This window comes from Oryzias latipes, chromosome 19, assembly GCF_002234675.1.
Source record: "Oryzias latipes chromosome 19, ASM223467v1".
NCBI lineage: Eukaryota > Metazoa > Chordata > Actinopteri > Beloniformes > Adrianichthyidae > Oryzias > Oryzias latipes.
In genome coordinates, this window is record NC_019877.2 from 18,910,580 (window position 1) to 18,923,011 (window position 12,432).

The following is a 12,432-nucleotide window of genomic DNA, read 5'->3' on the forward strand; positions in this document are numbered from 1 at the left end:
TTAGTAACATTCATCAAGCACAACCTGCGCTGCTGCAGGATTGGATCCAATGACACCTGCACCAAAGTGTCTGACTAATCTGTGCTCAACCCAGAAAGTGAGCAGAGTTTCCAATAAAACACAGATGCTAAAGTGGAGTTTCTTGTAAAAAAATGTAAAGAAACGTGACTTTCTCGATCTTCTTGAACCTTAGCTAGAGGCATCACAGACTTTAGCTGTGTCTTGTATCTATCTGTGTTTCTTGTGTGTAAAACTAAAGCATTACTTTGGTGATGGCTTGCTGAGAAAACTGTTTAACACCTTTGTGTGTTCAGTTGAAAAGTGTGTGACACAAAATGCAGAAGTTCGTTGGGTACCAAGTGCAGAGTGTGAAAAGTCCCCACTGAGATCCGCCGGTTCTAACTTTCAGCTTCTGCAATTCTTTTAATATGCCTTTTTTTTAACACCACTAACATGATGCAAATCAGCAGACATCCAAATGCCAGCTTTACCCCAGTTTTGTTTACATTTGTTAACATATTACTCTGACGACAAACAGAGAACATGCAACAACCGAAGGCCGATGAAAGTGACGGCTCTGTCTTTCTAACATCAGTCGCAGGTCATGTTCCGGCCCACGTCCATCGCCCACATACTCATGCACATATACCTGATCAATCCACTTGCACTAACCTTTCATCGTTGCTGCATTGGCAAAATCACACCCCTCCTACGCACTGCAGTGCACACCTTACAGTAGGTGCACACAGCAGCTTACATTAAGGCAAAGAAAAAAAAGCAACACATGAAAACATGTGTAAAAGAGTACATAAAGGCATAACCTAAGGCATAACAAAGAATGCTTTGTGACGAAAGAAGCACTGTTAGGTGTGCTTTTGTGCAGGTTTTCACACATCCTGGCACGGCTGGGAACAGGGTCTGTGATTGGGTCTGCAAAGAGATTTTAGCAAATATGAAATGTGAGATTACAAAAGTGTGAAAAGGAGGAGATGCCTCAAGTTAAGCTGCAGAAATGTACTAAGTGCAGCCAAAAGACTCCTGAGTGGACTGAAGAAAGGAAGTAAATGAATCCTACAAACGCTTTTGACAGAAATAGAATGCCAAATCCATCCTCTTTACCAGTAAGTAGCCAAAAGAACGTTGTTCTTCTCCTGTTCTGCTGATTGTTTTCTGAGGAGCATACAGGGAGCACCTATCTCTCCGGCACAGAATGGCTTCAGAGTCGGTGCCAGGTTACGCCAACTCGAACCACAGAGAGGGATGTTTCTGTTGGGGGCTGATAGGGACTTTAAGTGTGAGTCATGGCACTATGCTGGAAAACTTGGTGGGCTGCATTCAACAGCCAAAACAACCCGTGGAATTTTTGACAGGTGAATTTTTTAATAAAAACTGCGAGCTTCCTTGATATGGGAAGCCAAAATTTACTAGTAAAATTATGTTTGGCTCCAAAGCTACGATGTGCAACATGTGTTTTTCTCAAAATCTGTGAAAATTGGAAAATAAAAAGAAGTTGTGAGTGATAATTTAGGAATGAAGATAATCCTTTAAAGATTTTATTTAAAAAAAAAGATAAATAAAGTTCAGCAATAGAGCAAAAGAGATTCAATTACTTCTACAGCAGGTGATTCAAAACATTTTTTTTTTTACAAACTCATTGTTTCATTGACAGGGATTTTCTTTTCAGAGGATGAATTAAAACCCACACTATATCTATTTTATTCTTGAAAGCTTTTGTAACTGTTCTTTATAGAATAAAAAGAAAAAACTCCCCATGAAAAGTGTGAGAAAGTCTTTACTGCAGTTTTTTATCTGCCACAATCTCCACGGAGAAATGAACTCAGGAAACCTTTTGGTCATTACTTCAAATTGGAAAGATGTTTTATCAGGTCTGTCGGCGGGGCGATGTTGTGGCACCTGCTTTTTTTCATGATTCTTTTTTTATTGTGGCTTTTCCATTCATCATTGGGTTCATGTTCATATAATCTGACTTGAAATTTTCCTTAAAAGATGCCTCTGTTTTTGTTAAAAGCTCTTTTTTAAATATTATTATACATTTAAAAATCTCATTGATTGAAGAAACAGTTCAACATTTCTTTAGATAGAAGTACCTTGATAAGAAACTACCTAAACTGTCACTCGGTGAGCTTTCCAGATTGTGTAGGTTCCTATCTTTTTTTATCAACATCCTTATCTTTCAGCATTTATCTTGTTTTTAGTCAAATTTCAGAGCACGCCAGAGGAGTTTAGAAAAATGTCATTATCATATTAGATAAAGGAGCTGCTTTTGGTTTTGACAGCACTGCTTGTGACTTATTTCTCAAGTTTTTTTTCTTATTGAAAACTGTTTTGCTCAGTGGATGCCATCAGCGCCATTATCCACTCGTGTGCTGCTGACCGCATCTCTGCAAATTGAAAAGTGTGTTTCAGAACGCCTTCAAAGCGATCTGCTGAGACAAAAGCTGCCTGTTTCATGGTTTAAGACAAGTGCCTGTAAACAGACCTTTTGCTGCTCTTGAAATAAACAGTTTACCCGCTAATTCATGACGCTTCTTGCATGAAATAGTGTGATTTCATGCAGCTCAGTTATGTAGTCTGACAAATAATCTAGAAATATGAGAGCTTCTGCTTTTCCATTCTCTGCTTTGTTATACATTCTTAGCTTTGTTAATCAGGATTTTTTTTTACAATAAAGACATTTAGACATTTCTGCGTATGTAATCATGTGATACGTTGATCCTTTTCCAACATTTGAATTTTCTACAAAAGCAGTTATTATTATGATTACATAAGTGCCCCCTTTTTTTTGCCTCCTTCAGGGTGAATTTGGCTCTGGCCTACACCGAATTAACAGAGGAACTGGGACGCCTTCGAGCACTAAGCGCCAAGCAGACAGAGATTCTGAGGAAAGCGACGCAGGAGCAGGCTAGTCCAGGTTAGCATCTTGCAGATGAGCAGAAAAAAAGGTTTTAACATTCTTTCATGACTCAAACGAATTTTGGGACTGTTTTTTCAATAGTCTCTGAACAAATCAAGCACAGTTTTTTGGTTTCAATTTCTTCAGAAACAATGAAACATCTGTAATGTATAAGTATGACATCAATCCTCACCTGTATATAAGGTTTGTTTGCAAAAAAAAAAAAACTTTCATGTCAATCAAATCATATAAAATCCTGCTTTTCTTCATTTCAAACTACAGAGTTTAGCACTGTTTATAATTTTGTAAATCTGTCACCTCTTAACAGAATCAACATTACCTAGCATTAACAAATAGATAGTACTTAAACACAAAAATACTTTGTTGTTTAATATATCTTGAGAAATGATTCAAACCCTCTAAGACACCATAAAAGTAAAGCATATGACAAATGTATTTTATTTTGCATTTTATTTTGTCTAGTGTGGTTTTTTGTGTATTGATTGTATATCTATTTTTAATAAAGCTTCGGTAACGAACTAATTTCCCTGATGTGGAATAAATAAAGTTCTATTCTATTCTATTCTAAAAGCACAGACGTGTCAAACAGTAGTCGCACCATTTTTTTGTTTTTGTTTCGATGTGCACCCACTAATGTCTGACAAGTGTGCATCTTCTGGAGGCTAATGCCCCCCCTGCACAGGCTGTATGCACATTCAATAATCCAAGAATAAAATAACAACAGGAGCACTAAACTGCAACATAAAACTAAAACAAACCACTTTTTTTTTTTTTTTTATTCAGAGCAATCTAGAAAATATGACCCAACTGGTACAATGTTATCTCTGGGCTATGTGTGTAATCTGCCAAACAATACACTAATGTTTAGTAATGGAAGAAAGACACATTTTTTTCTTTTTCTTTTGTTAGGCTTGTTAGAAAAACAGAAACAAAACAAGAATTTGAACATGCTTCCAAGTTGACCCATGAAAAAGCTTGTTGTTTTTAACGATGAAACAAAAATAAATATACTTTTCCTATTTTAACAATAGAGTAGAGTTTGTGTGGTGCTGTCAAATCTCTCTTGAGTGTGTCACTAACTAAACGAAATAGTACTGTTTGACTGTTTCCCTTTCAGGCGGAGAACACAAACACCCCCTCCGTTTTAACACCCCAACCCAGCAGCCACAAATTATGTTTCCTCTTTGTAATAGGAAGTGCCGCTAAAGTGGTGACTCACTCTTAAGGAGCATATCTTGCATTACAGGAAACACGACAACTGTACTTGTGCAGATACATCTTTTCATGATCACATTAAGGAACTTGAAGAGTGTTTCTAGTAACTGCATGTCCTGAAACAACACTATGCTGTTATGTAAATGGGTTCTGATAAGAATGAGCATCAACAATTGCTTGCAGCATCAGACAACCTGTTCTTTGAAGTATTGAATTTGTTATTTAACTCCATGAAATACTGAAATACTGCACGCATGTCAGAATATTGGAGACCTTGTAGTCTACAGCTTTACTGGCCAGCTTTATATGTTTTTTCATTTGTTTTTTGAGGCACATGCACCACTAATTTTTCTGCTCAAATACACCAGATTTCTATGGCATAATCAGCGTCCACTGAGCTTAATGATGAACTACATCAACTTAACAGACCATAGTAAGCAAAATGTTTACTTACAGGCAAAAGGCTGGATAATAATCAAAATCAAAATATCATTATTATTTAGGTGTGGGGTGGAACATAAGTGCTATTGTGTTTTAATAAAAAAAAATTGGACAAACTAATCCAAGGGTACATAATCAACGAAAGGCTTTATTCTGGTTTTTGTTATATTGGTTATAATAATAATTCATTTTATTTAACCTTGTAAAGCTCACTACATCAAAGAATTGATAGAAAACTCAATTTTTAATGAGATATAGATGGTATCAATTACGGCCTGAACCAGATTTGAAGGTTAGTAGAAATATTTGAACTAGATTATTAGTGTACAAGATAAATAGGAGTGGGCTAGACGCAGAACCGAGTGGAACTCCTGGTGAACAGTGACAAAATTAGAATAGAATTTTTCATATTTAACACACCGAGTTCTGTTATTTAAGTAGTTTGAGAACAAACCAACTGCATGCTCTGACGATCCAAAGCTGGTCAGTCTGTTTTTCCAGGCACCATGGTCAACAGTTTCAAAAACTTTTGAAAGATCAATAAAGAGTGACGCACAACACAGTTTCTTAACAAAGGCTTCAAGAATAGCATTCACCACTTTCACAGTAGCTGAACTGGTACTATGTTTTTTTTCTGAAGCCTTATTGATATTTGGAAAGAAGATCATTAGATGAGTAATCCTCATCATAAAGTTGAGAAAATTAGCAAAACATTTTCAAAATTGTTTTTCGAGATATATAATGGAAGCAATCATTAGACAACGTGCTCAACCACCTGAGCCACTGCTATGATGCTAAAGGTTATTTGATAGGGATGTAACGATGTATTTTAACAAAAATTCTATTCAATTCAATATTTACGGTTGCCAGTACGATTCAATTTCAACTATTTCATTAGTTCATTTTGAACGATCCCATTAGATCCAATGCACTAATCCAAGGACCTCTTTAGCTCAAAATTCAACAAGTAGATAAATAAATAAATACAGAGGTACTGAACAATACAGGGGAAGTTTTCCAGATTCCTTGTATTTCTTTCAAGATATTTAAGTGTAAAATAAATATGTGTACAAACAAACAAGTTAACAAGAATTAATGGTAAATTTATTCACATTTTAGTTTTTTAAAGTTCCGCCCACTGTTGTTTTTCCACATCAAAATAATCCAAAGGGATTATTGGAACATTCTGGCACACTGTATGGTCACATGTCTTTGTAAAATTCAAAGTGTTTCCATACATTGGACTGGAATGATGGACTGATCATTTTTTGGTGTCATCACGTGTGTGTTGTCCGCTGTAATGCACTCAGCGTTTTTACATTCAAGTAAAATTAACCCTTTGTCTCAATCCATATGGCATTTTCCAATGTTGATTCGATTTTCAATTTACAGTCAGGACCCTAAATATTTGGATAGAGACACATTCTTTCTAATTTAGTTTCTGTACATTACCACAGTGAATTTTAAATAAAACAACTCAGATGCCATTGAAGTGCAGACTTTCAGCTTTTATTCCATGGGTTGAACTAAAAGATTGCATCAAAATGTGAAAAACGAAAGCATTTTTTAATTCAATTTAACTCGATTTTGCCTCAGACAGATTGATCTGGTTTGATCCTAGGAATAGAAATTGATGAATTGATTAATTGTTAAATTCGCTGAAACCACGTCCCATCAAAGATTAATGTACAAAAAGACAAAGTAAAAACACAAATAAAAACATTAAAAAGATTTGGAAATGAAAGTGGTGATGGAAGCAACTAGGAATATGAGTGTTTTATCAATTAGTCTTTAAGTTGTCCGTAATCAGAAATCGTTATTTAGGACCCACATTTTCCCAGCATTCCCACGTGAATGATAGCATCATTAGGGTACCAGTACATGGAGTCATGAAAAGACAAAGTGAAATTGGAACAGGAATCTTTCTTGCTTTTTATTTTTAATCATCTTGGATGTCATCTGTATTATTTGGTAATAGTTAGTTTTGTTTTCTAAGAAAATGTTATTTAATTTATTAAGAAGTGCAGATTGAACCAAAAACATGTGATAAAATATCAGATATTTAGGTTACCATCGGACAGGAAACCTAAGAAATTAGTCTGCAATACAGCCTAGTGCAACTATATTGATAACATTCTAAGAAAATAAGATTTGCAAAGACTGGTTGAAGTTTTGGCTGACTTTCTAAAATGTTGTGTTTTTTCTGTCTGTTCCTTCAGTGCAGCTTCACTCTCCTATCCACCACCAGCGCCACTCCCCAGTTTCTCAGCGTCACTCCCCAATTCCACAGCGGCATTCTCCAGTCCCTCCACAACCCCACCACTCCCCAATCCAGCAGCGGCGCTCTCCAGTGCTGCAGCGCCTTTCCCCCGATATGCACCGCCGTTCGCCCTTACTTGATGTCAACAATGGACCGGCTTCGTACTCGTACAGGCCTCCCAGCCAGCACCTTAGAGCCAGCTTCCAGGGTCGTCGAAGTTACTCAGAAGTTGCAGATCCTTCAGCTTATCAGTGCCCACCCCGCTTCTCCCTCGACCCGGTCTCCACCCTTCCTAAGCCAAGGCCCTACATTGAGGGCTACCCAAAGCAGCAGTCCCAACATGTTGGCTCCCCCCACAGTGGGCTACAGCACAGAGGATCCCAGTCTCCCCACCAAAGTGGAGCAGGAAAAGATAGTAGCCTTGGAGAGAGCTCCATGCGCCACTCCAGAGAGATGCCGTTTCCGCTTTCAGAAGTGGCCCACCTTCATTACGAGCCACCTCCTCCACCTTCACCCACTTCACAGCCCCAACAGTCCTCCGAAGATGAGGAAGAGTGGACCTGCCCGCATCCCATCAGTCCACCAAGGACACTGGGCGTGCTTTCTCCGACAGCTGCCAGCGGTATCATGAGGGGCCCGGCTTCCTGCTCAGCCTTCCCCATCCCTCAGAGGCCTAACAACCTCAGCTGCCATCCTCAACAGGGGTACATGTCTACAGAGCATGCTCAGTCCTGGCCTTCAATCAATGTGAGTTACCCCCAAACCTTTCGCAAACTTTTCCAAAGCTTTAAGAAAAAGCACAAATAATAAAACTAACGTTTGATATTACCTGCCTTAACTGAGCACTTTCTGTTTTTTTCAAAGACCAGTTGTTTTTTTCTTGGTTACCTCTTTCACAGCAAACAAGTTCCTTTCAAAGAATAATTCAGCACTTTATGCTTATTCGTTTTTTTGCTGCAAGAGGAGAAGTTAGATCCCAGGCCTTGATAAGTTTCTGACTGTGCATGAAAAACAGAGATGGAGTGGAGATATAAAACCATAGAAGCAAGCAAACAAACAGGGAACTGAGGGAGAAGTTAGCTCTCAAAATAATCTTAAAATGAAGATTTAGATCGATGTAATTTAAATATCTATGCACTAATCGGCTAATATAAATTATTATTGCTTTTATGACCTTCTATTTTGATTTATTTAATTCAGGCTAAAAACATATTTTATGCTGTAGGTTCCAACTGTTTGCACATCCTGTTGGAAATGTAAATACTATCTAGAGCAGTAAGTTACCCAAAGTTGACAGATGATTTCTGGCTATGAGATCCATCCCTGTGTTTTTTTTACAGCTCTGGATGGAGACTGAGGAAAGTGACATGAGAAGCTGCCCTCTCTGCCAGCTGATTTTTCCTGTTGGCTACCCTGACGATGCCCTCATCAAGCACATCGACTCCCACCTGGAGAACAGCAAGATATGATTACTATGGCAACCAGCACACACTCTGCTCATATAGATTATGTGAGAGACTGGAACATCTGGCCAACTGGAAAGTCAGATGTTCACACAGGGGCATCTAAATGAAGTTTGAATCAGTCACGTGGGGATGGTGCATTGTTTTGATTTAATTCAGGTGGTTCTTGATCATCCATAGGATGTTTGTGGGTCTATGTGCCACAGCCTACATTTAGACAGATGCATTGGTGGTGCTTTTTGCCACTCTTCTGCTTTGATTCCTGATTTGCAGTTTCAGCCAATTGGGAGGCACTAGAGACACACTGGCAGGATCAGGAGCTCTGCATGTCTAAATGTTATCGTCAGTTTTCATCAGTATTTGATCAAAGATTTTGGACAACTCAATTTTAACCACAAAGCTTTAAATAATTCCGCTTTTATATTCTCAAACGCTGACTTTATTTTCTTTTTAGAGGAGCCTGTTTAGTCAGAGGCATGGGAAAAACTGGAGCGTTCATTGTTAAGTTTTCGACAGGTACATGTGCAGGATTATTAACTGATGAATAATTCTGTTTTTACAAGAAAATGAGGGCGAAAAAGCAGCTCAGTTTTTTAAAGCACCAGAATTCACATTTGCTTGGATTAGCATTTGAGCTGGGTCTTTGCCAAAGTACTGCAAAGAAAACAGTTGGTTTGGAACTAGTGATTTAATCTCCACAGATGTGTAACTTTCAGTGTTAAAATTTTTAAATTTTTACACTAATACATGTTTCAAATTTTTAATGTTTTATGCTAACACATACTGCTTGTGTGCTAGCTGTTGTTAGCTAATGGCCCTGTCACACTGCAGCTACGTACAATTTGCGCATGTTGCGCATCATTTATCATATATGACTGTTCATGGCAAAAGTGAGAAAAGTTGTGGTTCTTTATGAGAAATTTTCACAGAAGGATCACAAGTGAAACCACGTTTAAACCACAGAAGTACGAATGAACAACGCAAAGTACACGTAAACCTGCTCTTCATTACATTTCTTCTCGTTGACATTCAGCGCACTAAGCAGAAATGCCATAGTGTCAGCACCCGTGATGCTTTGTTTTAATTAAACGGTCAGATTCCCCTGCTCCGCACCAGTTCTAAGTCAGCTGCTAGGGACCCGCGAGAGACCTGACCCCCCACTCGGACGAGCTGGATGGTTCATGCACGGTTGGTGCATGCATTTAGAAAACTGACTACAACTACACATGACCTGCTGAAATCTCAACCGACAAGCTCAAAATTGAATTCACATAAAGACCCTTCGGCCGAGACCCTAAACCAGGGGTGTCAAACTCAAATTCACAGTGGGCCAAAATTAAGCAGTGGTGTAAAGTCATGGGCCAAACTCAATCTTTATTGCAAAATTAACTGCAACTGATATGTGTTGTTTAACCTTTTTATAAAATGTCTTCTTGTGTTATATTCTTTTGTTACAGCCACGTTAGCTCCGCACACAAGACAAACAGGTCTGTCCTTTAGAATCCTTGAACAGATAATCTGCCTCCCGTCTGTCTTGAAAACTCCTATTGTCCATCTTTCGTTTGGCCATTTTTGTGGAGGGTGAAATTAATTTGTTCAATGTGACTGGAGCTCTAATGCACATTTGATATGAATTTGCGGGAAAATTACAATCACACTGAGGGCCAAATGTGACCCACGGGCCTGAGTTTGACACATGTGCTTTGGACGGACATCTGCGCACAATAACAAATGACGAACGCAAGAAAAACTCTTGGGAATTGTGTAAATAATGCAGGTATCATGAAAGACCAAAATTTCATCTGTGTATGATTTGCAAATTGTACGTAGCGGCAATATGACACGGCCTTAAGGCCAATAGCATTTTTATGGGTAAGTGAAGCCATTTAACTCAGCATGTTATGCTAGGTTCACACCGAGCATGTGATGCACGTTCAACACATGGTGTTTGCATTGGACTGTCTTGAAACTTGGTGTGAAACGTCAAAGTAGGTCAAATCTCGTGAAATTTGCTCCAGGTTTTTTCTGTCACATCTCTCTTCTGATATGTGAAAGACTTGGTGTCATAAAATTCTGTCCGGGCAAAACCATCACTATTAATTTCTCCTTCATGATCATGGTTAGCACTTCCCTGAATTAAAAGGGATGCCAGCCAAATGTCACTACCAAATCAGAGACTCTGATTGATCAAAGATCAACGTGATTTAACTGTCAAGGTGCATTCAATGGCTGCGCGTTTTGCATGTAAAGCTCAAAAATGGTCATAAACACTTGCATAGCTATGCATGAACGCAACATGCAATGTTTACATAGATTTCTCATTGAAAGTGGCCGCTTGAAGCTGCATTGCTTAGGGTGTTGTGATTGTGACTTTAAACTAGTTTGTGAACCTATCTTTTAATTAAGAAAAAAAATCCTGGAATCCTAATTGACTAAAATTACCTAAACAAACCAAACCAGTTTCATCTGGGTCTTTAACAGCTGAAAGAGATGACCAGTTGGGGAGGGAGTCACTGGCTCCCCAACCCCCAGCTGAGGACAAAGGACTCTAAACGACCCTAAACCATGGAGGCTAAGTTGGACAATACCATCCAGTTTCAGGTCTGACTCCTCCCCCATGAGCGCATATACACCACCTCTTCGACAAGCCAATTCAGAATTGACAAAGCCTCTTGGAAAAGAGGTGAAACATCTTCTAACTTTAAATCCAAGTCCAGATGACAACCCCTAAACCTACTACAATGGAACCAACCTGGATGAATGAGAGTCTTCATAGACATACCTAAAATTAGACAAATAAAATTGAAATAACTACATTTTTATCCATAGAAAATCCAAAGGCCAAAAAACCTAAACTTCTAGAAAACGTTCATGCGAGATTTGATGCAATACAACAGCCAAGATAATATCTATATTGAAATACTATAATTAGTGCTTTTGTGTCAATTAGCACATTAAGGAAAAATAATATTTCCATATTTTATTTGTCAGAAACACCTTGGTTTCTTGACTGTGGCAAACAGCACAGCTTTAAGTACAATACATAAAAAAATTAAACAAGTAGCTAATCAGACTAGAATAAAGGAACCAATTTTGCAAAAACAAATTGTGAAAGTTAAAGACCACATGTGCACATTTCTAGCCTGTCGAATCCTAGCTGAGACTGGTGTTTGTGACTGACTGCTGTGTCAGAGGCATTTGTGGCTTCACAGATAAACTAATGTGGTGTTGTAACTGAATATGTAGCCTTTTCTGACAGTTCGACCGTTTATTTCTTATTCACTACACTGGATCCCAAAAGGATTAAATGGCAGTTGTTGAAGGGTGCTTACTGTAGTTTAACAATAAAATTGTTCAGTGTAAGCAAAAAAGAGAAGTTTCCATTGAAAACTGACAATTAAGCTAAAATGTAGCTTAAAGTCCAGAAATATTGGTTCAAAAAAGATACAACTTTAACTGTCATAGTCATAATAAAATTGATTACAGATTAATGATAAGGTGGAAAAATGAATTACCCAATATTATGCCAACAACTACATTGAATGACAAAAAGTCAAAGGCGGTGAAGGTCTCAGTTCTGCTGAGCATGTGCAAACTGCAAAAAAAACAATGGATGCATTGTGCTTTGCAGCATTCACTACTCCAGCGTAAATTCAAAACATATTTGGTAAATTCCTACAAAGCTCTGGCTGATTAATGTGCATTCGTCATACAAAAAACAAAAACAAATGACACAATGAAGATATATTTTTGTACACATTTATGTACCACCATTTTCTTTTTGTTATTTTAGTGTCAAGTATTTTATGTATATATATATATATATATATATATACATATATATATATATATATATATATATATATATATATATATATATATATATATATATATATATATATATATATATATATATATATATATATATATATATATATATATATACACACACACTACTAAATGGGAACGTTTTCTATATAAAGACTATAATTATTAACTGGGATTCATCTCAGTCTTCCTTAGAACCAGAACCTGACCTTCAGTTTGACGTCACAGCTTCCCAGGCAACCCAACCATGTATAAAGCAAGAACACAGATGGTTGCACTGTGACTGAGGC

The 12,432-nt window shown here is 37.7% G+C and overlaps 1 protein-coding gene across 1 annotated transcript in view; it reads left to right on the top strand.

Moving 5' to 3' along the window:
* tbkbp1 (TBK1 binding protein 1) overlaps positions 1 to 11,959 on the top strand; it is an 84,625-nt gene extending 72,666 nt beyond the window's left edge. Inside the window, exons 8-10 of the mRNA XM_011488385.3 lie at positions 2,817 to 2,932; positions 6,811 to 7,598; positions 8,192 to 11,959. Coding sequence (XP_011486687.1) covers positions 2,817 to 2,932; positions 6,811 to 7,598; positions 8,192 to 8,320 — 1,033 coding nt within the window. The 3' untranslated portion in view covers positions 8,321 to 11,959. The remainder of the gene's footprint in view (positions 1 to 2,816; positions 2,933 to 6,810; positions 7,599 to 8,191) is intronic.
* The last annotated feature ends 473 nt before the right edge of the window (positions 11,960 to 12,432 follow it).